We start from the raw sequence: 25,223 nt of genomic DNA, 5'->3' as shown, positions 1-25,223 counted from the left end.
ATTGCGGGGCCACACCCCCCTCCCTCCTTTTCACCATGTCGTGCGCTGATATGCAGCAGGTGAGCAGACATGTAGGTTTTGTGGGAGGTGTAGTCCATTTCAGTCCACAGATGGATGCTTCGTGTGATGGTGCCAAACAAGCTCCCCAGGAGCCCCAAGGAAAGGAGCACCGCTAATCCAGGAACCGCCCTCCACACAATGAGTCCCAGGTAGGACCCGTGGCCCCCTCAGGTTCGGGGGTGGTGCCCGCTTCGCGGCTGGACCGCCGCGTCTTACATTCTGCTCCACGGGGTGTCCATATTTCAAGCAGCACTCAGACGCGGTTCAGCTCTTTCCCCTTAAAGCTTTATTGGTATGCAGGCAGCTTTCCTCGGTATTTTACAGCACTCGACCAAAGCCTGACGCGTTTCGTTTTCAACTTCCTCAGAGGCACGGTCGAAGGAAGCATTGCGGGGCCACACCCCCCTCCCTCCTTTTTACCATGTCGTGCGCTGATATGCAGCAGGTGAGCAGACATGTAGGTTTTGTGGGAGGTGTAGTCCATTTCAGTCCACAGATGGATGCTTCGTGTGATGGTGCCAAACAAGCTCCCCAGGAGCCCCAAGGAAAGGAGCACCGCTAATCCAGGAACCGCCCTCCACACAATGAGTCCCAGGTAGGACCCGTGGCCCCCTCAGGTTCGGGGGTGGTGCCCGCTTCGCGGCTGGACCGCCGCGTCTTACATTCTGCTCCACGGGGTGTCCATATTTCAAGCAGCACTCAGACGCGGTTCAGCTCTTTCCCCTTAAAGCTTTATTGGTATGCAGGCAGCTTTCCTCGGTATTTTACAGCACTCGACCAAAGCCTGACGCGTTTCGTTTTCAACTTCCTCAGAGGCACGGTCGAAGGAAGCATAGCGGGGCCACACCCCCCTCCCTCCTTTTCACCATGTCGTGCGCTGATATGCAGCAGGTGAGCAGACATGTAGGTTTTGTGGGAGGTGTAGTCCATTTCAGTCCACAGATGGATGCTTCGTGTGATGGTGCCAAACAAGCTCCCCAGGAGCCCCAAGGGAAGGAGCACCGCTAATCCAGGAACCGCCCTCCACACAATGAGTCCCAGGTAGGACCCGTGGCCCCCTCAGGTTCGGGGGTGGTGCCCGCTTCGCGGCTGGACCGCCGCGTCTTACATTCTGCTCCACGGGGTGTCCATATTTCAAGCAGCACTCAGACGCGGTTCAGCTCTTTCCCCTTAAAGCTTTATTGGTATGCAGGCAGCTTTCCTCGGTATTTTACAGCACTCGACCAAAGCCTGACGCGTTTCGTTTTCAACTTCCTCAGAGGCACGGTCGAAGGAAGCATTGCGGGGCCACACCCCCCTCCCTCCTTTTCACCATGTCGTGCGCTGATATGCAGCAGGTGAGCAGACATGTAGGTTTTGTGGGAGGTGTAGTCCATTTCAGTCCACAGATGGATGCTTCGTGTGATGGTGCCAAACAAGCTCCCCAGGAGCCCCAAGGAAAGGAGCACCGCTAATCCAGGAACCGCCCTCCACACAATGAGTCCCAGGTAGGACCCGTGGCCCCCTCAGGTTCGGGGGTGGTGCCCGCTTCGCGGCTGGACCGCCGCGTTTTACATTCTGCTCCACGGGGTGTCCATATTTCAAGCAGCACTCAAACGCGGTTCAGCTCTTTCCCCTTAAAGCTTTATTGGTATGCAGGCAGCTTTCCTCGGTATTTTACAGCACTCGACCAAAGCCTGACTCGTTTCGTTTTCAACTTCCTCAGAGGCACGGTCGAAGGAAGCATTGCGGGGCCACACCCCCCTCCCTCCTTTTCACCATGTCGTGCGCTGATATGCAGCAGGTGAGCAGACATGTAGGTTTTGTGGGAGGTGTAGTCCATTTCAGTCCACAGATGGATGCTTCGTGTGATGGTGCCAAACAAGCTCCCCAGGAGCCCCAAGGAAAGGAGCACCGCTAATCCAGGAACCGCCCTCCACACAATGAGTCCCAGGTAGGACCCGTGGCCCCCTCAGGTTCGGGGGTGGTGCCCGCTTCGCGGCTGGACCGCCGCGTCTTACATTCTGCTCCACGGGGTGTCCATATTTCAAGCAGCACTCAGACGCGGTTCAGCTCTTTCCCCTTAAAGCTTTATTGGTATGCAGGCAGCTTTCCTCGGTATTTTACAGCACTCGACCAAAGCCTGACGCGTTTCGTTTTCAACTTCCTCAGAGGCACGGTCGAAGGAAGCATTGCGGGGCCACACCCCCCTCCCTCCTTTTCACCATGTCGTGCGCTGATATGCAGCAGGTGAGCAGACATGTAGGTTTTGTGGGAGGTGTAGTCCATTTCAGTCCACAGATGGATGCTTCGTGTGATGGTGCCAAACAAGCTCCCCAGGAGCCCCAAGGAAAGGAGCACCGCTAATCCAGGAACCGCCCTCCACACAATGAGTCCCAGGTAGGACCCGTGGCCCCCTCAGGTTCGGGGGTGGTGCCCGCTTCGCGGCTGGACCGCCGCGTCTTACATTCTGCTCCACGGGGTGTCCATATTTCAAGCAGCACTCAGACGCGGTTCAGCTCTTTCCCCTTAAAGCTTTATTGGTATGCAGGCAGCTTTCCTCGGTATTTTACAGCACTCGACCAAAGCCTGACGCGTTTCGTTTTCAACTTCCTCAGAGGCACGGTCGAAGGAAGCATAGCGGGGCCACACCCCCCTCCCTCCTTTTCACCATGTCGTGCGCTGATATGCAGCAGGTGAGCAGACATGTAGGTTTTGTGGGAGGTGTAGTCCATTTCAGTCCACAGATGGATGCTTCGTGTGATGGTGCCAAACAAGCTCCCCAGGAGCCCCAAGGAAAGGAGCACCGCTAATCCAGGAACCGCCCTCCACACAATGAGTCCCAGGTAGGACCCGTGGCCCCCTCAGGTTCGGGGGTGGTGCCCGCTTCGCGGCTGGACCGCCGCGTCTTACATTCTGCTCCACGGGGTGTCCATATTTCAAGCAGCACTCAGACGCGGTTCAGCTCTTTCCCCTTAAAGCTTTATTGGTATGCAGGCAGCTTTCCTCGGTATTTTACAGCACTCGACCAAAGCCTGACGCGTTTCGTTTTCAACTTCCTCAGAGGCACGGTCGAAGGAAGCATTGCGGGGCCACACCCCCCTCCCTCCTTTTCACCATGTCGTGCGCTGATATGCAGCAGGTGAGCAGACATGTAGGTTTTGTGGGAGGTGTAGTCCATTTCAGTCCACAGATGGATGCTTCGTGTGATGGTGCCAAACAAGCTCCCCAGGAGCCCCAAGGAAAGGAGCACCGCTAATCCAGGAACCGCCCTCCACACAATGAGTCCCAGGTAGGACCCGTGGCCCCCTCAGGTTCGGGGGTGGTGCCCGCTTCGCGGCTGGACCGCCGCGTCTTACATTCTGCTCCACGGGGTGTCCATATTTCAAGCAGCACTCAGACGCGGTTCAGCTCTTTCCCCTTAAAGCTTTATTGGTATGCAGGCAGCTTTCCTCGGTATTTTACAGCACTCGACCAAAGCCTGACGCGTTTCGTTTTCAACTTCCTCAGAGGCACGGTCGAAGGAAGCATTGCGGGGCCACACCCCCCTCCCTCCTTTTCACCATGTCGTGCGCTGATATGCAGCAGGTGAGCAGACATGTAGGTTTTGTGGGAGGTGTAGTCCATTTCAGTCCACAGATGGATGCTTCGTGTGATGGTGCCAAACAAGCTCCCCAGGAGCCCCAAGGAAAGGAGCACCGCTAATCCAGGAACCGCCCTCCACACAATGAGTCCCAGGTAGGACCCGTGGCCCCCTCAGGTTCGGGGGTGGTGCCCGCTTCGCGGCTGGACCGCCGCGTCTTACATTCTGCTCCACGGGGTGTCCATATTTCAAGCAGCACTCAGACGCGGTTCAGCTCTTTCCCCTTAAAGCTTTATTGGTATGCAGGCAGCTTTCCTCGGTATTTTACAGCACTCGACCAAAGCCTGACGCGTTTCGTTTTCAACTTCCTCAGAGGCACGGTCGAAGGAAGCATTGCGGGGCCACACCCCCCTCCCTCCTTTTCACCATGTCGTGCGCTGATATGCAGCAGGTGAGCAGACATGTAGGTTTTGTGGGAGGTGTAGTCCATTTCAGTCCACAGATGGATGCTTCGTGTGATGGTGCCAAACAAGCTCCCCAGGAGCCCCAAGGAAAGGAGCACCGCTAATCCAGGAACCGCCCTCCACACAATGAGTCCCAGGTAGGACCCGTGGCCCCCTCAGGTTCGGGGGTGGTGCCCGCTTCGCGGCTGGACCGCCGCGTCTTACATTCTGCTCCACGGGGTGTCCATATTTCAAGCAGCACTCAGACGCGGTTCAGCTCTTTCCCCTTAAAGCTTTATTGGTATGCAGGCAGCTTTCCTCGGTATTTTACAGCACTCGACCAAAGCCTGACGCGTTTCGTTTTCAACTTCCTCAGAGGCACGGTCGAAGGAAGCATTGCGGGGCCACACACCCCTCCCTCCTTTTCACCATGTCGTGCGCTGATATGCAGCAGGTGAGCAGACATGTAGGTTTTGTGGGAGGTGTAGTCCATTTCAGTCCACAGATGGATGCTTCGTGTGATGGTGCCAAACAAGCTCCCCAGGAGCCCCAAGGAAAGGAGCACCGCTAATCCAGGAACCGCCCTCCACACAATGAGTCCCAGGTAGGACCCGTGGCCCCCTCAGGTTCGGGGGTGGTGCCCGCTTCGCGGCTGGACCGCCGCGTCTTACATTCTGCTCCACGGGGTGTCCATATTTCAAGCAGCACTCAGACGCGGTTCAGCTCTTTCCCCTTAAAGCTTTATTGGTATGCAGGCAGCTTTCCTCGGTATTTTACAGCACTCGACCAAAGCCTGACGCGTTTCGTTTTCAACTTCCTCAGAGGCACGGTCGAAGGAAGCATTGCGGGGCCACACCCCCCTCCCTCCTTTTCACCATGTCGTGCGCTGATATGCAGCAGGTGAGCAGACATGTAGGTTTTGTGGGAGGTGTAGTCCATTTCAGTCCACAGATGGATGCTTCGTGTGATGGTGCCAAACAAGCTCCCCAGGAGCCCCAAGGAAAGGAGCACCGCTAATCCAGGAACCGCCCTCCACACAATGAGTCCCAGGTAGGACCCGTGGCCCCCTCAGGTTCGGGGGTGGTGCCCGCTTCGCGGCTGGACCGCCGCGTCTTACATTCTGCTCCACGGGGTGTCCATATTTCAAGCAGCACTCAGACGCGGTTCAGCTCTTTCCCCTTAAAGCTTTATTGGTATGCAGGCAGCTTTCCTCGGTATTTTACAGCACTCGACCAAAGCCTGACGCGTTTCGTTTTCAACTTCCTCAGAGGCACGGTCGAAGGAAGCATTGCGGGGCCACACCCCCCTCCCTCCTTTTCACCATGTTGTGCGCTGATATGCAGCAGGTGAGCAGACATGTAGGTTTTGTGGGAGGTGTAGTCCATTTCAGTCCACAGATGGATGCTTCGTGTGATGGTGCCAAACAAGCTCCCCAGGAGCCCCAAGGAAAGGAGCACCGCTAATCCAGGAACCGCCCTCCACACAATGAGTCCCAGGTAGGACCCGTGGCCCCCTCAGGTTCGGGGGTGGTGCCCGCTTCGCGGCTGGACCGCCGCGTCTTACATTCTGCTCCACGGGGTGTCCATATTTCAAGCAGCACTCAGACGCGGTTCAGCTCTTTCCCCTTAAAGCTTTATTGGTATGCAGGCAGCTTTCCTCGGTATTTTACAGCACTCGACCAAAGCCTGACACGTTTCGTTTTCAACTTCCTCAGAGGCACGGTCGAAGGAAGCATTGCGGGGCCACACCCCCCTCCCTCCTTTTCACCATGTCGTGCGCTGATATGCAGCAGGTGAGCAGACATGTAGGTTTTGTGGGAGGTGTAGTCCATTTCAGTCCACAGATGGATGCTTCGTGTGATGGTGCCAAACAAGCTCCCCAGGAGCCCCAAGGAAAGGAGCACCGCTAATCCAGGAACCGCCCTCCACACAATGAGTCCCAGGTAGGACCCGTGGCCCCCTCAGGTTCGGGGGTGGTGCCCGCTTCGCGGCTGGACCGCCGCGTCTTACATTATGCTCCACGGGGTGTCCATATTTCAAGCAGCACTCAGACGCGGTTCAGCTCTTTCCCCTTAAAGCTTTATTGGTATGCAGGCAGCTTTCCTCAGTGATGTCATGAGTGATGTCACTGAACATGTCATGAGTGATGTAATATGTGACGTCATCAGCAGTGCATTGCACGCGCAAGTTATAGTGAGTCCAACTAACTATAACGTGGGATTTTCAATGGTTTTATGCAAGTAAAATTTCCACCTAACTAACTGGTGTGAAACCTATGGTTTTTTCAGTGAATATATATATATGTATATATATATATATGTGTATATGTATGTATATATATATATATATATATATGTGTGTATATATGCGTCTGAGTTCTTTCATATAAGCCTATTTTCTTTACTACCAAATACTCTCATTTTCTAAATGAAGTTTATGTAACGTTCAGCTATGTTTGGGTAATTTTAGCCATGTTTTCATGAGAATTATGATAATCAAATCACTGGAAGCACTGATGACAAATATATTTTGGTAAATATGATCCCTTCTTGTACACAGTCTGTTTGAATTTTTTTTTATTTCCGCAGCTTCGCTTGGAGGCCCTTCATCAGATCCTGGTTTTACTATCTGGGATGGAAGAAAAGGACGAGTTATCTGAAATGGTACACTGTCAAGGGCAAGGATTTCAGTCCTCGTCGTTGCTTACTTCAGTTAGACTTCAGTTCCTTGCAGGATGCTTTGGATTGGGCACTGTAGGCCATGCAGGAAGTAAATGGGAAAGCATGCGGTTGCATCACTATGAGGTAAAAGGAATATTAAAAACCATTTTAAATGCTCTGCACATTTATTATGCTTTATTTTTCTATAAGTTTGTGTTTTAGCGATTGCAGCTTAGAAAATATAGTTTTAAAATGAATGCAGTATTCTAGTATGGTTCTATTGTCATTTTCCAGATTGGGTTTTGTCACTCAGCCAGCATGTATTCTTACAGACTTGAAAATAAATATTTATCATTTTAAAGCACTGTGTAATTGCTGTACAACACTTTTATATCACATTGGTACAAATAACACTTTTGCAAAATAATCTTAAAATGTGAAGTGTGCAATACATGTAGGTCCCTATGAAAACATTCTTTTAACTCCCTCGTATAGTTTACATATTATATAATTAGTTATTCATACAGAATTAGACAGACCTCTGAAGTCCAGGAATACGGTTGCTGGAGGTCATTGTTCAAGCAAGGCAAATTCAGTAACATATAGGTTTCAAGAAGATATTCAAAGATGGAGGGGGTAAGTGCCTGACCAACAGGACGCCCTGAATATTCCATATTTATGAGACCAAGTAAGAAAGCAGCAGAAGTAACTTTGAGAGAATGAGACAGAGTCCAAGGGGATTCAAATATGTGTGTTGCTGGGAGCCTGTGGTCAATAAGAGGTGTTTATTTTCCACACCTGGAATTTTGGATCCAAGTCCCATAGAAAAGCCTATATTGAGGAGGTTAATTAACAGTTATTTCCCCGCAGGTAAGGTAACTAAAGTTACTAGCTCCACCCTACCCAAAATATGGAGCACCGCAGGAACAGCTGCTCACTGGAGCACTGCATCAGTCGGTGTGTAGAAAAACCACTCCCCTGCCCCAGAGTGCTTTTACACCTTCCTCACCCCATCAACCATGTAAAAGCTGTGTTTATTTCTTTTTTTCAACTATTGTGTGCGGTAAAGGGACCTTGGTGTATGAGGTGGCTTACCAAGGCATTCAAATTGTTAGTGCAAAAAAGAAAGGTGAAATCGAAACGGGCGACGCAACTCCTTTGGTTCCCTGGTTCTCAGAGACACTTGAGTAACTAAAACAGAAATGTTGCTGACCGGAGAAAAAATGAAAGAAAGCCTGTGACCATGTACAAAGAGATTTATACAAAGAATTGATTAGTGAGTACAAACATTCAATTAGTAGAAGAAAAAAGCAGGTTCTTAATGCATAAAATCGATAATGCCAAAAACCCAACCAAATAGCTCTTCTCTGTAGTTTGGCCTTTCTCTCAGCACGTCAGTTCGCCTAATAAAGATCTCACGCAGGCTTTCTAAGATGATCTGACAAATTTCTTTCAGACAAAAATGATCACTATTTATCAAGAATTTTATCAGGCAAGCCCTTCTGTTTTGAATCACCATCTTATGGTAATTGATAAGCCAGAAAGTATTCATGTGTTAGAAAGATTCTCACATCTCACTGAACAATTTTATTCTAACAGTGAAATCTGTTTCACTGACAGACGCCTGCCCTCCTTTCATTGTGCAGTTACTCCTGATATTATTGCTAAACATCTTACAGGGACATGTATCCTGACTATTGACTGTAGCATCTTTCCTAGAGTCCGTAAGGATGCCACTGTGATTATAAAATTTCTGACTAACCTTAAGGAACAAAAATAACTCTTGTGCCATCTCCTATTGACTTTAACTTCTAAAACTTTGGAGAAGGTTTTGAATTCAGAATTGACATCTGTTCTGGATAAATAAGGCATATTAGACCACTTTCAATTAGGTTTTAGAAACTCTGACAACACAGAGTCATCTGTGCTGATGATATTAGGAGCATAGTCCACAATGGAGGGTCTGCTGTTCTGCTTTCATTAGATCTATCTGAGGTTTGTTGATATCGTCATCCACTCTGTGCTAGTGACCCACCTTGCTCAGTTACGGATTAAGAATAATGTTCTTCAGCTGTTACACTCTTTCGTATCTGGCATATCAGAGACTGTTGTCTGTAATTCATTCACCTGTAAACTGCTTTCATTGCCATATGGGGTCTCGCAAAGTTCTAAGTTGTGCCCTTCAATTTTGTAATATGCATGTCTCTCCGCTAGCAGCTTTGATGAAATCATTTGGCCTCATTGTCTTTTCTTATATGTATGATACTCAGATAATTGTCTCTATGGGCAACAATATTCAATTCGCCATAGTAAACTTCCATAACTGTGTGCAGGCAGTTGGCAACTGGATAAAAAACAACTATCTGACGTTAAACATGGAGAAGACAGAAGTCCTTATCTTCATGAATCAGTCCTCAATCTGGTCCAGGAATTTGTTACTTTACCTACCCCAGTAAAATCTGCCATAAACCTAGGAGTAGTTTTATAGTGACTTCTTAACCATCATCAGACAAGTGAGCCTAGTCACAGCATCTTGGTTCAATATCCTTAGGATTGTTTAGAGCATTTTTCCGTTCATTCCCCTGGTCTCACGTAAAACTTTTACTAGTGCAATTCTGTTTTTTGGGCATTAAGCAGCTAACTCGGAATAAAATACAGGTAGTCCAAAACATGAGAGCCTATCTATATTAGGAATACCAAAACAACATTCAATTTTTAGAGAATGATCAAGCTGCGCTGGCTGCCGGTAAAAAAGTTCATGTTCAAATCATTAGGCCTAGCTCATGAAGTTCATATAATAATGGTCCTGAATTCTTCTGGTCCAGGTTTCATTGGTACAACCCCCAAAGGCTTCTTAGATTGGTGTCAAGGAAGCAAGTGATTGTTCACAGAATCAAGCGCAGCAGATCATTTATGCATCTAAGTGATAACCTTTGGAATTCTCTGTCCTTTGGTAGTCAGTGTCTTGAAGACCAGCTCCTTTTTAAGAAAAGATTGAAAACTTGGCTTTTCAACCTGTAATGTCTTTGTGAGCGAGAGCTGAGTTTCTGACTTTGTAAGTGGCAGTGCAAAGATGCCTTTGGGTACTTAAGCATTTTATAAATTGATTTTCAATTTATTTTAATTGGACTTATTTCCCCTTGAGCAATGTAGGAGGTTGAGGTAGGACAGTTTGGTCTGTGGGCATAAGCAACATCCGTGGAGCAGAAGCTGATGCAACTTATCAGTGCAGTAAATTTGGTTTTCCCCATGCCCGCTCTTATGGTATGGGTCAGTTTTGGTTGGGACAATGGTGCGGCAAACAGGAACAGCTCACACTGAAGCTCTCAGTCACACAGTCCTACTGATGGCCCCCGAATAAAAGCATTCTGATTCGCTTACCAGCTCCAAATGTTCTACTTTGGGTCCTAATTAAGCAGTATCATCCCTGGAGAAGAGGGTGCACCACTCAAAACATGTGTTGGCTGGCTGTACAATAATTTTAAATAAAGATGGATCGGTATACAATTATACAGAAGTGACAATGTGGACTAAATTTGAAATAAGAAATGGTTACAGTATTTGAGGATTAAAGATTATCATATACCTTCATAGGTTGGACTTTAACTTGGTTGAGACAAGTGGGGCTGGTCTTGGAGCTTAAAGCACAGGGCCTTTTATCTCTTAACCCCATTTTTTTTCTGTATGTGTTCAAGATATAGCACATGTCTGCCTGAAAATAATAGAAGCGTCATACCACTTAATCACCTTCAATCTTAGTTTTGTTAAATTTTGGTAAAGCAGTTCAGGAAGACTTTTTGTTCCCCCAAAAAATGTAAACATCAATTATCAAACTGTTTAAAAACATAATTGTATGACTACATTGAAAGGATAAAAAGATATATGTGGTACAACCGTAATCAATACAATATTGAGTCTACCCCACTATGAAAGTGGAAGCAGGGACCAATTTGATAATAAATCATGTAACTTGCCGTTTAGGGGGAAACATTTATATGAATTGTTTTGCATAGTACAGATGCAACCAAGTGCCCAGATATTTATTCTTAATCGGGTTCTACTTAATTTGTAATCATTAAACCTTTATCTACTGCACAATACAGATTAAGTATAACTTCTGTCTTATTTAGATTTGGTGTAGAACCTAAAAGCTGTGCATAAAGTTGAACCTCATCAAGGGATGGTTTCAATGAAGTGGATTTGATGGATATAAAAACATATCATCAGTAAATCTTAAAGTTTAATTTTAAAATCGATGTTTAGAAAATCTGGATGTCAAAATTGCAGGTTCTAAACAAAGTACACATAATCGACAAATAAGGTAAAACCATGTCTAATTCCATGAGATACATTAAATTAGGAAGAAACCATTGTCTCATGGAGCAGAATATAACCATTAAAACACTTAATAAAACCTGACTGATCTGTTTTAATAAGATTCTGTATGATTGATTCAAGTAAGGCCAGTATCATTTGCAAACTTTACATTAATAATTTATTAAAGAAATGTTTAAACGCTTGGGTTATCAGGCCTAGGAATGAGTGTTATGAGTACCTTCTATGAAGCTACCCTTGTGAGTTGTGCAGAAATGAGTTATATGATTCTTTAGGAGCAAAACAAATTGAAAAAGTTGGATATCTGCACAATAGATGTCTGTTGGACCTGGCACTACCAGTCCACATAGGGTAGCCTGGCACAGAGTAGGTATGACTAAACTCAGAGGCAAATTGTGTTAAGCTTGCATCACACTTTGCACAGAAACTCGGCTCCCATCCACTAAAAATGACACTACACTAGTTTAGAAAAATACGGTTTGCTTTATAAAAATCTTTAGGGTGACTTTGTCTTTTAGCAGGGTTTAAAATTCAGTACATCAAATATTTCCACATTTGCTTATCGGCATCCACAAGGCTTTACATTGCCTTAATTAATACTTTTTCTCCCAAGAGGAAAGAATCTCAGCAATTACCCTTTCACCTTCACTTTTCAGCAATAATATCACAGTTTAGATGAGATAAATTACCAGAATAAGGCTTCCCTATGAGGAAGCTGATAGGTACATTACCCTTGGGAACTCAGGGTCAACAAAAGTTAGAGGTTACAGCTGTTCAGCAAACCTTTCCCCCACTGGCACACTTGTAAATTGACTCAAGCAGCTGTATATTTAAAAGAAAACAGGCAGGTTATTTATGCATTTCATATAGCCATATAGCTTGCTCTACTCCTGCAGGGGATGACCTGGATATCACAAGAACATTGCTATCCCCTGAGTGATCTACGCAAAGATTTTCCCTGAGTACCGACTTTACTGACTCCTGAGTCAGCCCTATTGCCCTGGCCTCCAGTGGCCGATGACTGAACTATTACTCGGAACTCTCTCTCCCTCACAAATCACTTCTGCTCAGGAGAGGAAGTCACTGGAACGAACAAGTCCAGGACTTAAAGAATACTGTTTGTGGTGCAGATTGTCTGGTTTGCGACGTCTCAGGCTCGTGTGTCACTGCCTAGGCCTCCATCTCTGCCACCAATTAAGGCCTAGACACGAATGTCTCTACCGCCTCCCTCCCGGAGTAGGTTCCCAGCTTACTTCTTTAATGTAGGTCTGTCATTCGGACTCCAGTCAGAACCCGTTATGTGTCCCCGATCTGGGGAAGGCTCCGCTGCTGGATGATTTGACTTGCCTTTCTTTTACTTGGGGCTGAACTCAGGCATTCTTCACCCGCTGGCCCTTAGAGGCGTTTGGCAGAGCTTCCGCGGTCCTCCTCTCACTGGCTCCGCCTTCGCCCGGCCCTCTCCAGCGTCTTCCTGCCTCTTCCGACGTTGCCGCTGGCTTTACACGCGAAGTCTCCGCCTTCGCCCGCCTCCTCCAGCGTCTCCACGCCTCTTCCGACGTCGCCGCAAACTTGCCTTCAGAGTTCAATGAGCCTCCGCTGTCCTCCAACGGGCACAGCAGGAGGAATCCGCGTCAGGGGGCACTCCCACATGGAAGGGGTCGACAGCTGGCACAATGAGTCTTCCACACGGTGAGTCCCGCTTCCCGTTTACAGGGCCAGATCCTCTCTTCCCTCACACAGCGTGTCCGCAATAATTTGGGCTCACAGCACTGCCGGTTAGAACTCTACAGGCAGCATTACGGAAGAGCCTGGTATCACCACTGTGGTTGAGGTCCCTTCAGAGCTAGATTCCTTCAGCTCTCCAGCAGTAGCACAAGTTCGTTTTACCAGGGGCAATAAGAGTAAAAAGACGTGGTTTATGGAGCTAGTGGTGGCACAACCATGGCAGGGTTTGGTCAACAGGAAAGGGGGTCACGTCATTATGGAAGAGCAGCCGGCCCGCAGGTCGATCTAACCCCTTACAGTGCGCCTTCCTCCCTACTATGTCGCCTCACTCCTCACCAGGTCCACCCCCAAGCCCTCTGGTCACTCTAAAATGGCCGCCCTAGTTCTGGCCTTATATAGACTGGGCTCTGATTGCTAGAACTAGCTGGAAGGTTCTAGAGCCTTCCCATTATAGTCCTATGGTTCAAGATCCTGAGGTAAAAAATGTGGCAGTTATAAGCCTCCATTTTGTGTCTCTCTACTCTTCCATTTTAAAGGAGCCCCTGTGCCTCAGGATATGTTGAGATGATGAGGCACCCAAAGCCCTAAAGACAACACCAAAAGCTTTAGTGGACACAAAAATAAAAGAAGGTTAGGAGGCAAAAGGGGACAAAATAAATAGGAGGGACCACCCAAAGGGCTGACAGGTCTAACCATGTCCCATCAGGACCAGGAGCCTTGTCTCTCTTCTAAAATCTATTTGCTTGTAGGACTTACAGAAGAGAGACATTTTTTCCAAGGACTTCATTATCTGCTTAATATAAAAGCAGTTTTGGGAGATTTTGGAAAAAAACCCATTAAATTCCTAGTTTGATGTAGTAATATCAAGATAAAGACCCTTATGAAATTGATCAAAATAGATGGAAATATTTTTGTTAGAAAGGACATTAGAATTATCAAATTCTTTAATAACAATGGAAATGTATTTATGCAGAATTTTGACTTTTATATAACTAACCATCATTTACCCCTTTTTGTTATGTCCACTACAAAATTTAGCTTTAATAAGTGTCAAAGGTAATAGTTTTATTTAACTCAAATTTAGCTGCAATTATTTCTTTCAAAGAGTTACTAGTTTTGGAAGTAATTTAAGTGCATTACAGGACTATATAATTCTTAGTTAAACGTTTGTACTGAGAATCTACTTTTATATTTTTTAGCAGCAAATGATATAGCAAAACTCTAAGAGAAGCCTAAAAGGCAACCCAGTTGTTGGATGGAACCATAGGTATCCGTGGATTTTTTTAATTGAAAAAAATCTTTTACCAAATTTATTACAATCCTTTTAGAAAATCATTATAAGACCTAAGTTAGTTATTAAACTACCACCTAGGTGATTCGTGACAAATATCTTCGAAATAAATCTGAGACCCAGAGTATGATTCGCTAAAACAAAATATTCCTAATCCTGGCAGAGCATAAAAATTGCAATAAAGGTTGAGCAATAAAAATTTAACCATTCTGGATAGAGAACCATGAGGACCTGAGTGGAAACAAAATTCCAAAGAGTCTAGGTTAAGCTTTTTCCTTACTTCAAACAATTGTCATTTTAAAAACTTGATGCGATTTATGAGGTTAAAAATTAAATGTTATATCTAAAAGTGGGTCTACAATTTGATTAAAATCTCCCATAAAATATTATTGGGATTAACTATACTATCTACTACAGACTTGCCACAATTCCTAAAATAAGGATCAACCATAACTGACCCATACATATTAATTAGGGGCAGGGATTTTTTTTCTAATTTTATTGTCCCCATTAGCCAGCATCACTCATCATCACACTCCTGGTATAATACTTCAGATTTAGGGATTTCTAAGATAAGATGTCATCCGCACCCCCTGAACCCCCATGCCCAGAAGCAGGTGAAAAAAAAATGTTGCCCACTCAATTTCTCTTTAATGTTATGAATTTTGCTTCATTACATTGTGTTTCCTGTAAATGAACATAATCGGGGCATTGAGTCCCAAAAAATGTATAAGTACCTTTTTTCTTTTAAGGGGATTTCCGAGGCCTCAAACTTTCTAGGAAAGAACGCTAACTATAAGGTATGAAGATAAACCTGTTGCCAGAAAGAAACTTGGCAATCGGTAAAAAGGTACAAAAAGACAACTATATAAGAGAGAAGTGAATGAAAGAAAACTATATGTGAATAAATGGCACTGCACAGAAGTAAACAAATACTGGAGACCAGATAAAGTTGTAGACATAAGAAGGAATTTAGAACAAAAATGAGAAAAACAGTAAAGTAAATATCATGAAACATCAAAAGAAAGAAGCCTAATCCTAGAGAAGCAAGATAAACTCAGAGAATTGCATGTGACCACAGCACAACAAACTTAAATGATAACAAGTCATTTCATGCTCAAAAGAGCACCCATCATTATAAAACTAGGATTTGGTCTGAGACATTTCCATATGGGGAGATAAAAGACTGTAAAGATATTCTCTTTGTTTAACGGAATCTTCAAAAGACCTAGGAGACCCAATGTGAGTTATTTTGCAGATAGGATAGGATAATATTTATAAAGCGCACTTATACCCGAGGGTGTCAAGGTGCTGAACGGACTGGGGAGGAGAAAGAAATGCCTACATCCAGCTAAGAAGCAAATAGCCAGGTTTTCAGAAGTTTCCTAAAGACCAGAAGAGAGTCCGCCTTGGAGATGGAGGGGGCAAGAAGTTCCAGAGTTTGGTGGCTGCCACAGAAAAGGAGCAACCGCCCCATCTGCACCTGTGAAATCTAGGAGAAACCAGTTTTTTATATGAGGAAGATCTCAAGGTCCTCTCCGGAGAGTACCCCTGAAAGATGGTGTTCGAGGTAAATGAGCTGCAGATTATATGCTTTAGCATAGTTTGCCATCTGTTGTTGGGTCCGGATGTTTGCACTTTGCTTTTGTTCGAAGAAGTCTTTTAGTCACGAGGTAGGGGACTCCTTCGTTCGTGATAGTGCGCATGGGCATCGGCTCCATCCCCAGATAGGTTTTTTCCACCATCGGGTTCGAATGTGTACCGCTGCACTCCTTCGACGTGCAATCCTGGACCCTCTGCGATTTCCATTCAACGCTTATCATCTAAAATCTGAAACTTTCGATCGGGAACTTCGAAGCTGGCCGTCGGGCCTACCCTTGCCGACCACGCCAGCAGTCGATGGAACGGACTCCACTCAAGTTATGTCCCGGGTGTCTTCCATGCACCGATTTGTACGAGATCTGCAAACTCTGCCTATCCCCGGAACACGATGAAAAGGACTGTGAGGCGTGTCGATCATTCCGATCGAAGAAAACCATTTGTGACCGTCTGGCTTGACACCACAAGATGTACCGCGGCAGTGGATCCGTACCAGACATCTTCGGCGAAGATTCTGACTCCCAACAACCGGATCCAGAAGCAGAGGAAGAAGAACTGGTCCAAGCTGATTCAAACATGGAATAAGAACTGACCATCACTCCAGGCCACAGTACAGATTTCCTTGTGCCCACCCACCCAAAAACTGCAGCTCCGGTATCACCTTCGCCCTCGTGCTCAGGTCAGCACCAAGACAAATTTTCAGATCCCCCACCCTGCCCCGCCTTCTGGCTCGACTGCAAAACACAAGAACAAGCCTTCGGGCTCGGGCTCAAGCCAGCCTCATTCCGGTGCCGAACCAACACCTCCGGCACCGAAACACAAGGCTTTGCCAGTCTCCATGATACCGACACTGAAACACCTTCCGCGCCGAAGTCCTTGGAGCCAAAACCCGCCAAACGCAAACACCTGGAGCCGAAAGCCTCCAAGCCTAAAATTTCAGAGCTGAAGCACACCCCTAAAAAGCCTCGGAGCCGAGAGCCAAAACCTGCTAAAAACATTCGGACTCAAAACACTCAGCGTCCAAAGATCCTAAACCTGAATCAACTCCATCCAAAGAATCTCTATCTGAACAGCCACCTTTGGATCCCAAACAAAAGAGACTCAGCATTGACCCTAAAACTGGACACCTCCAGGTCATTCTTCCCAAAAAACAGATGCTGGATCTCACAGAGGATCATCATATACCTTTGAAAAAGAAGGACATGGGTACAAACCCTTCTCCCCCTTAAATATCTCCCTCTCCTCCTCCCAACCCAAATTTGATAATTATATCATCAAATTCACCGCAACCTCCTCCGTCACCTGACACACAGGATAATGGGGATGGAAATGGGGTTGGGGATGGAAATGGGGATGGTGATTAGGACCATTACATAGCTGTTAGACCTGGCAATGTTGGCGTGGGTCTCCATTGCATTTTTTTTATGTTGGCTCATGTGTTTTTACTGATTATAGATGCTTTGGGCACTGTGCCACTGCTATTCAGTGCCACAGTGCATATGCTCCCTACGGTAAATTGATGTATGGATTAGTGATTCCATGATTGGTTGGTTTGGTTTACTTGTCAGACCCTAGTACAGTGCACTGAGTGTGCCCAGGGCTGGTAAACCAAATGCAGCTGGTGGGCTTGCAGCACTGGTTGTGCCACCCCCAGTAGCAGCCTGTAAAAATGTGTCTCAGGTCTGCCATTGCTGAGCCTGTGTGCAGTCTGGTGCTGCCATGCTGACTGGGCACCCACTTGCCAGTCCCTAAACCTTCCCTTTTTCTGCATATTAGTTACCCCTATGGTAGGCCCAAGGGCAGGGTGCATTGTAGGTAAAAGGTAGGACATTCCCTGGTGTGTGTGTGGCATGTCCTAATAGTGAATTATAGCCATTATCGTTTTTCACTATTGCAAGGCGTGCAATAGTGAAAAAGTGGGGAAGTGTGGCTCAGGGGTTAGAGGCGGCAGACCCGGAAGCTGAGATCGGTCCTGGACCAGGGTTCAATTCCCCGCCTCGGCGGGTCTTGGGCTAAAAATTCCACGGACTCGATAATTCTCGCTCCGGTGCCCTCTCGACTCACGGGTTCACACTCTGCGACTCTGGGCAATAGCTTGCTTAATCTCCACAACGGCCCCACGCGGCGGGATGCCTGACTTTCACCTTGTGGATACCCGCTGGGGCTATCACACAGGGGAATATCAGGACGGGTTCCCTAAGCAAGCGCCGGGACACCCACAGCGGGTAGCTGTGCGCTATATAAGCTCAATTACATTTACATTTACAAGGCTACCTGTTCCCCATAGGCCAGAATGGGCAGTTTGATTATTACATCTTATAATCCTAACTGACTCAGGGAACATGCTAGAAATTCGAGTTTAGTATGCCTGAACTCAGAATGATAAAATACATATTTTAGTGAAGTTGGTTTTAACATTCTGTGTTTGAAAAATCCACTTTTAGAAAGTATCTAACTATCCAAGCCTGCCTCTGCTAGGTTATGTATTCCTTGTCTGGAGTTTGAGTGACAGGGGCTGGGGGATTTCAGGAGACTGGGTGAGTCAGCATATGGCTGAATAGAGAGATCTGCATGTAGATAGGTGGGAGGAGTTGCACCTGGGACCTGAATAGGGCTGTGCCTTCCCTCCATAATGCTGGCTCCACCTCCTGTGATGCGTCTGATGTCCCTGGCCTACACCGTAAAAGGAAAGAAGGAGTCTTGTCAACAAAGTGCTCCAGGACTGACTAGAACTGGTTTGGTCTAGGCAAAGGCCTCTCTGCCTTCAGAGAACAAAGGGAAAATGAGTATAAAAGAGGGGACCCAAACCCCAGAACTTTAGATCACTTTTGGGAAACAACTTTTGTGAGGAGAGGAACCAGAGGAACTGAGGAGAGGAGTCTGTCCCTAAGCTAAGTGCTGTTTGGGGGATTGGCCTGCTGTGGTTACCTGACTGCCAAAGAAAGGAAAAAGGACTTTGTGCTACTTTTGAATACAACTTGTAAAGGATCTCCAAGGGCTTGAGATAGAGCTTGCCTCCTGCTGAAGTCTCAGGGACAACAGACTACACCCACCAGCTCCCCAAGAGTTCTTTTGAAGTGCCTGTTGTTGTGTTGGGCCTTCTGAGGGACTGTGTGTCGCAAGGAGCTGGAAGCGCGTCTCACGAAGAAGAAGTGTGTCACCGATGCAGCCTCTTTCGTCCCATCACTGAAGAAGGGTGTCGCCGCTGTGACTTCGCCTCGCAGAAGCGCCTCGCATCGCCGGAGAAGAGTGTCGCATCAGACACTGTCGCATCATCGGAGAAGCGTGTTGCCGCCGCAGTCGCTGTCGTCGAATCACCGAAGAACGGTGTGGCCGCTGTCGCAATGCATCAGCTGAAGCGACTCGCATCACCAGAGAAGAGTGTCGCTGTCGCATCACCGGAGAAGCGTGTCGCAGGGCCTGTCGTGGCTCAGAAGAATCGTTGAGTCGCAGCACGACCATCGGGCGTGCACACATCCTGTCACATCAAGAAGACAATATCATTTTTGTTTCATTGCACCAGATCTTCAACGCATCACGGCGCTGCTGGTCACATCGCCACGGAAGCGCAGTAAGAAACCGATGCATCACCTCCCCACGTGGAGAAGAACCTATGCATCCCCTACGCAGCAGTAGGGACCCGACGCATCATCCATCTTGCATGTAAGGAACCTACGCATTACCTTCCCTGCAACACGTTCGTTGTATAACGTTACGCATCCAAAAGTACATTGAACTTAAAGTGGCGCATTTACCATCTAAAGAGAACTAAGCTATTTCTACCATTTTTAAAGTACAGTATTGTGGATTTTTGTCATTGGTGATCTTGTGGTAAGTCTATATAAAAATACTTATTTTTATACTAAAACTGGTGTGGTGTCCATCTGTAGTGTTGTCACTGGGTTACTGTATGTGTTCACAAATGCTTTACACACGGCCACTGAGATAAGCCTGCCTGCTCGTGCCAAGCTACCAAGGGGGTGAGCAGGGGTTATTTTAGGAGTGCACCCTCACACCCTGACTAGACGCAAGGGTCCCTATTTGGTCAAAGGTACCTACCTCTGCCAACTAGAGACCCCCAAATCTAACAATACCACATGATATACCACAGGACACTGATCCCTGGGACAATTATGATAAAGATCCAGACCAGGATAACGATCCCGACATGTATCCCTCCAGCCCCTACCCACCTGATAACATCGGTTTTGCACAGCTTATTAACAGGGCTGCTCAATATCACGAGGTGGAACTACACTCAGACCCTCTAGAAGAGGATTTCCTTGTGGAAACATTCACAGTCACAAAGGGCTACTGAATCTTTACCAGTGCTCAAAGGCTTACTAAAACATACTGACGAAGTATTCAAAAACCCAGTTAGAGCCAGAATACTAACACCCGAGTTGGCAAAAAATACAAACCCGCTCCTACAGACCTGGCATATATGAAAGGCCAGTTGCCTCTAGACACTCTTGTAACCAATGCCCGTAAGAGAGCTAATTCTCAAACCACAGGCGACACCCCTCCTCCTGATAAGGAGTCAAAACTTTGATGCCTCTGGCAAAAGAGTGGCTTCCCAAGCGGCTAACCATTGGCGTATTGCCAATGCTCAGGCTCTGTTAGCATGCTATGATAGGGCTCACTATGACGAGTTGGAAAAACTCATGCAACATCTATCGGATGAGTATGAGACTAAAGCTAACAACCTCATCCAGGAAGGGAAGCTCATCACCAACACTTCCATAAAATGTGTGCTAGATGCAGCAGACACAGCATCCCACGCCATTATCACTTGCATACTCTTACGCAGGCATGATTAGCTTTGAATCTCTGGATTCAAGCAGGAGGTACAATCCTCCAGCCCTTGGATAAAGAGCATCTATTTGGGCCATCAGTAGATGCATCCTTAGAGAAAATGAAGAAAGACACCAAAACAGCGAAGTCCATGGGGGCTTTACAATTGCCTTCCAACCGGGAGTCCTTTTGCCGCTTCTTTTACAGGGGTGGCTCAAAAAAAGTGTCTTCAGAAAATCCCTCCTCCTCGTATAAATGTAGCATTCACTCTAACTCCCCCAGACAATATTTTAGAAGAAACTACAGAGGAAATAATAACAAGGGAAGAGGCAGAGGTAACTCCACCTGCACTTCCCCTGCCAATAAGCAGTGACTTTCCTCTGCTAAACCCGATCATCCCACTCCTGTCGGGGGATGTCTCTCACAGTTCCTACCTGTCTAGAATTCCATTACCTCAGACAAGTGGGTAAGAAAAATTATCCAATATGGTTACTGCCTGAAACTTACCAGCATTCCCCCAAATATTCTTCCAAAGCAATGTGTAATGTCACCAGAACATTGCACACTCCTAATGCAAGAAGTTCTCTCTCTCTTGCAAAAACATGCCATACAACTAGTCCCGTTCCATCAGCAGGTAACAGGAGTGTACTCCCTGTTCTGTTTGATTCCAAAAAAGGACAGCTCGATAAGGCCTATACTGGACCTCAGGCAGCTAAATCCTTACATTCAATCAGACCACTTCCACATGGTCACACTCCAACAGGTGCTCTAATTGCTTCAACAAGGCGACTTTTTATCCACTCTTAATCTAAATGACGCCTACTTCCATATTACCATCCACCGAACTCACAAGAAATATCTCTGATTCGTGGTGGATGGACAACATTACCAATTCAAAGTTCTCCCCTTCGGGGTAATTACAGCATCAAGAGTATTCACCAAGTCCCTTGCAGTGGTCGCAGCTCATTTAAGAAGACAACACAATCACGTTTTCCCTTATCTGGACGACTGGCTAATAAAAGCCAAATCACAACACAGCTTCATACTCCACACTCACAAAACGGTGCAGCTTCTTCACGACTTGGGATTCAAAGTAAACCTCACCAAGTCTCACATTCAGCCCTCCAACACACAAGTGTATCTAGGAGCTACATTAGATACTTGCAAAGCTCAAGCATACCCTAACCTAGTCAGGATACGCAACATGCAAAATCTGATATTACAATTTTAGCCCCAACACTCACTACCAGCCCAAGTGTTCGTGCAATTGATCAGCATTGTGGCTTCTTGCATTCTAATCGTTCCTTACGCAAGACTTCAAATTCGGCCCCTAGAGAAATGCTTAACACGTGTGTGGAACCAGGCTCAAGGTCAGCTAACAGATCTGGTGTTGGTAGACGGCCGCACCCATGACTTTCTGCAGTGATGGAATACACAAAACCTTTCCAAAGGGCGGCCATTCCTCAACCCAATTCCACAGATAATGTTAACAGCGGACGGATCACTCAATGGTTGGGGAGCTCATCTTCAAAAACACACTGTTCAGGGCACATGTACCCTACAACAGAAAAAAACTTCAGATAAGCTACCTAGAGTTACTAGTGATTTTTCTTGCATTGAAAGCTTTTCAACTGCATCTGGTAGGCAAAGCTGTCTTAGTCTGTAAAGACAATATGACACATACAACAACAGGGCGGAACACACACTCTACAGCTTTCACGACTAGCTCAAAGCATATGGAGATGGGTCATACCTCAAAAGATATATCTCCTTGAAGAACACCTCCCAGGAGTAAACAACCAAATCGCAGATATGCTCAGTCGTCAAAAACAACAGATCCATGAATGGGAACTACATCCTTAAGTTCTGATCCCATTCTTTCAAATGTGGGACTATCCAGAAATAGATCTGTTCGCAACACACCTCAAAGCAAAATGCGCAAACTTCGCGCCGAGGCATCTACACCTATCATCCAAAGGCAATGCGCTATAGATAAATTGGTCAAGCAGATTTGCTTACGCTTTTCGACCTCTTCTGCTAATTCCATTAGTGGTTCGGAAGCTCAAGCAACAGTCTCTCACAATGATACTAGTGCCTTCCACATGGGCTCGACAACTCTGGTTCACAACCCTATTAGAGTGATCAGTAGTCCCTCACCAAAAACGACACCTCTCCCCAAAGCTCTCACTTAGAACCATGGAGAGATAAGACATCCAGATGCCAGTCAACTCAACCTTGCTATCTGGCACCTGAAATCATAGTGTTTGGCTACCTTAATATGCCACCAGACTGTATGAACATCCTTAGAGAGGCTAGACACCCTACCATTAGAGCATGTTACGCTGCAAAATGGAAGCGATTTGTAATTTACTGCACAAACAATCAAATCAATTCACAAGATGTTTCAATCCAAAACAACATTTGCTACCTATTACACCTACTGCGTTGTAATTTAACCTATACAGCCATGCGGTTACATCTTGCTGAAATAGCCGCTTACCTACAAAACAGACAACATTTGTCTTTGTATTGTGTGCCCGCTATCAAGGCATTTATGGAAGGACTTAAGAGTCATCTCTCCTAGACTTCCATCTTCCCCAATGTGGAATCTTCATCTAGTCCTTACAAGACTCATGCGCCCACCATTTGAACCTCTGCACAAATGTGAGCTACAATTTCTCAATTGGAAAGTAGCCTTTTTTATGTCCATCACATCTCTCAGAAGAGTTGGTGAGCTCCAGGCACTAACTATACAAGAACCATTTTTACAAATTCATCAAAATAAAGTGGTTCTTCGGACTAATCCCAAATTTCTAGTCGTTTCTGCCTTTCATCTCAACCAGTCTGTTGAGCTTCCCGTATTTTTTCCTAAACGAGACTCAGTGGCAGAAAGTGCTCTTCATACATTACATGTAAAAAGAGCAATACTATATTACATTGAAAGAACTAAATCTTTTTGAAAAACAAAGCTGTTTTTTGTTGCTTTTTCACCACCGCATAAAGGCAATCCCATATGAAAAGCGGATATTGCACAATGGATCGTTAAATGCATCCAAACATGTTATATTAAAGCTAAGAGCACATTAACAGTTCCCCCTAGGGCGCACTCTACACACAAACTAGGGGCTTCTATGGCAGTCTTAGAGAACACACCCGTAGATGACCTCTGCAAAGCAGCAACATGGTCTACGCCAGACACATTCACAAAGCGCTATTGTGTAGATGTGTTAGCGAAACAACAAGCTAGTGTGGGTAAGGCCTTTTTAAGAACACTATTTCAAACCACTGCCACAGACACAGGTCAGCCACCGCTTGGGAGGTAACTGCTGTATAGTCTATGCTAAAGCATATGATCTACAGCTCATATGCCTCGACCGGAAAGTGCTACTTACTCAGTATGCATCTGTTCTTGGCATATAGAGCTGTAGATTCATAGGCGCCCAACCGCCTCCCTGGGTACCTTTGTCTGTTGCAGTATCATCATACTTGGATATAATATACATGGGCATCTTTTTCTACTCTTACTAACTCCATCATCACCCTTACAACAAAACAATCTGGGGATAGAGCCGATGCCCATGCGCACTATCACACAAAGAAGGAGTCACCTACCTCGTGACTAATCGACTTCTTCGAACGAAAACAAATTGCAAACCTCCAGACCCAAAACCAGATGGTGATCTATGCTACAGCATATGAATCTTCAGCTCTATATGCCAAGAACAGATGCATACTGGGTAAGTAGCATTTTTCTTTTAAATGTGATGAGCCTTTGCTATGCATAGCCTTACATACCATATTCCGGTACATTCAGGGAAATGTGCTTCCTCATGGGGAGCCAATGCAAGGCTCGTATCCCTTCCCTGGCCATCCACCAGAAAGATTGTTACAGAAGTTAAGTAACTGGGACATTATTCCCATTCTCTGGGGAGATGTGCTGCTTCATAATGCTTAGACTTCCTGGTGAGACACATCAGTTATCAAATTATGTAATGACTAGCAGCCCGTCCCGACGTTGTCCGGGTATGAATTGCTGCCGGCCAGTAGTATATTGTTTTGTAGGATTTCGTTTTGATAGCATTTCTTATCTGTGACAGGCCTGTGAAACGCTCCGATTCGCAGTGCACTGCTGATGCACTTAAGAGTGCTCGTTCAGTAGTGTGTCCTTGCAATATTATATAGCACAAACTCGACAACATGGCATGAGCACAATTTACATTACAAAAGAACACATTCATTTGTGGTAGGCACGGGGAGACAAAGCTATTTGCCTGGAATCACAGGATGTTGTGCTGATGCCGAGATTCAAACGTAGCTCCCCAGCTCTAAAGTTCACAATTCTAGAACTTGTGGCGGGAGGTGTGTCTAAAAGTGTATGTCGGTGCTGGTCATCAATGAGAGAGACCTGTGCATTTTTCAAATCGGTGGTGAAAAAATATGAGTATGTTGCTGGAGATGTGGGCCGCTGTTCCACCAATGTACTTACCGGGGGAGGGTAAACACCCATTATTCTGCAACTTTCTTTCCGCATACCATCACTCCGCATACTTTCATTACGAAAGTACCATGACTCCGCAATGCCATAACGCATGGCATTACATTTTATATGCTTTTACCACGCATACATTTACAACGAAAAAGCATGTTTTTTTATATTTGGATAAGGTAAGTATGGGTATAGGGGTATATGTTTTGGGGTACTGAGGTATATGTTTTGGGGTGTTTTGGGTATTTTAAGGGTTCATATATAGTTTT

General features: G+C 46.1%; 1 protein-coding gene across 9 annotated transcripts in view; it reads left to right on the top strand.

The window, feature by feature from the left end:
* Positions 1–25,223, top strand: part of HERC1 (HECT and RLD domain containing E3 ubiquitin protein ligase family member 1) — a 2,101,515-nt gene that overhangs the window by 541,397 nt on the left and 1,534,895 nt on the right. For all 9 annotated transcript variants that reach the window (XM_086959402.1, XM_086959399.1, XM_086959397.1 and 6 more), the window contains exon 27: positions 6,653–6,868. In XM_086959402.1, the coding sequence (XP_086815528.1) occupies positions 6,653–6,868 (216 nt within the window). The remainder of the gene's footprint in view (positions 1–6,652; positions 6,869–25,223) is intronic.

The sequence above is a fragment of the Lissotriton vulgaris genome, chromosome 2_2 (genome assembly GCF_964263255.1).
Source record: "Lissotriton vulgaris chromosome 2_2, aLisVul1.2, whole genome shotgun sequence".
NCBI lineage: Eukaryota > Metazoa > Chordata > Amphibia > Caudata > Salamandridae > Lissotriton > Lissotriton vulgaris.
Note: the sequence above shows the minus strand (reverse complement) of the source record. Positions and strands in the feature narration are given on the sequence as shown.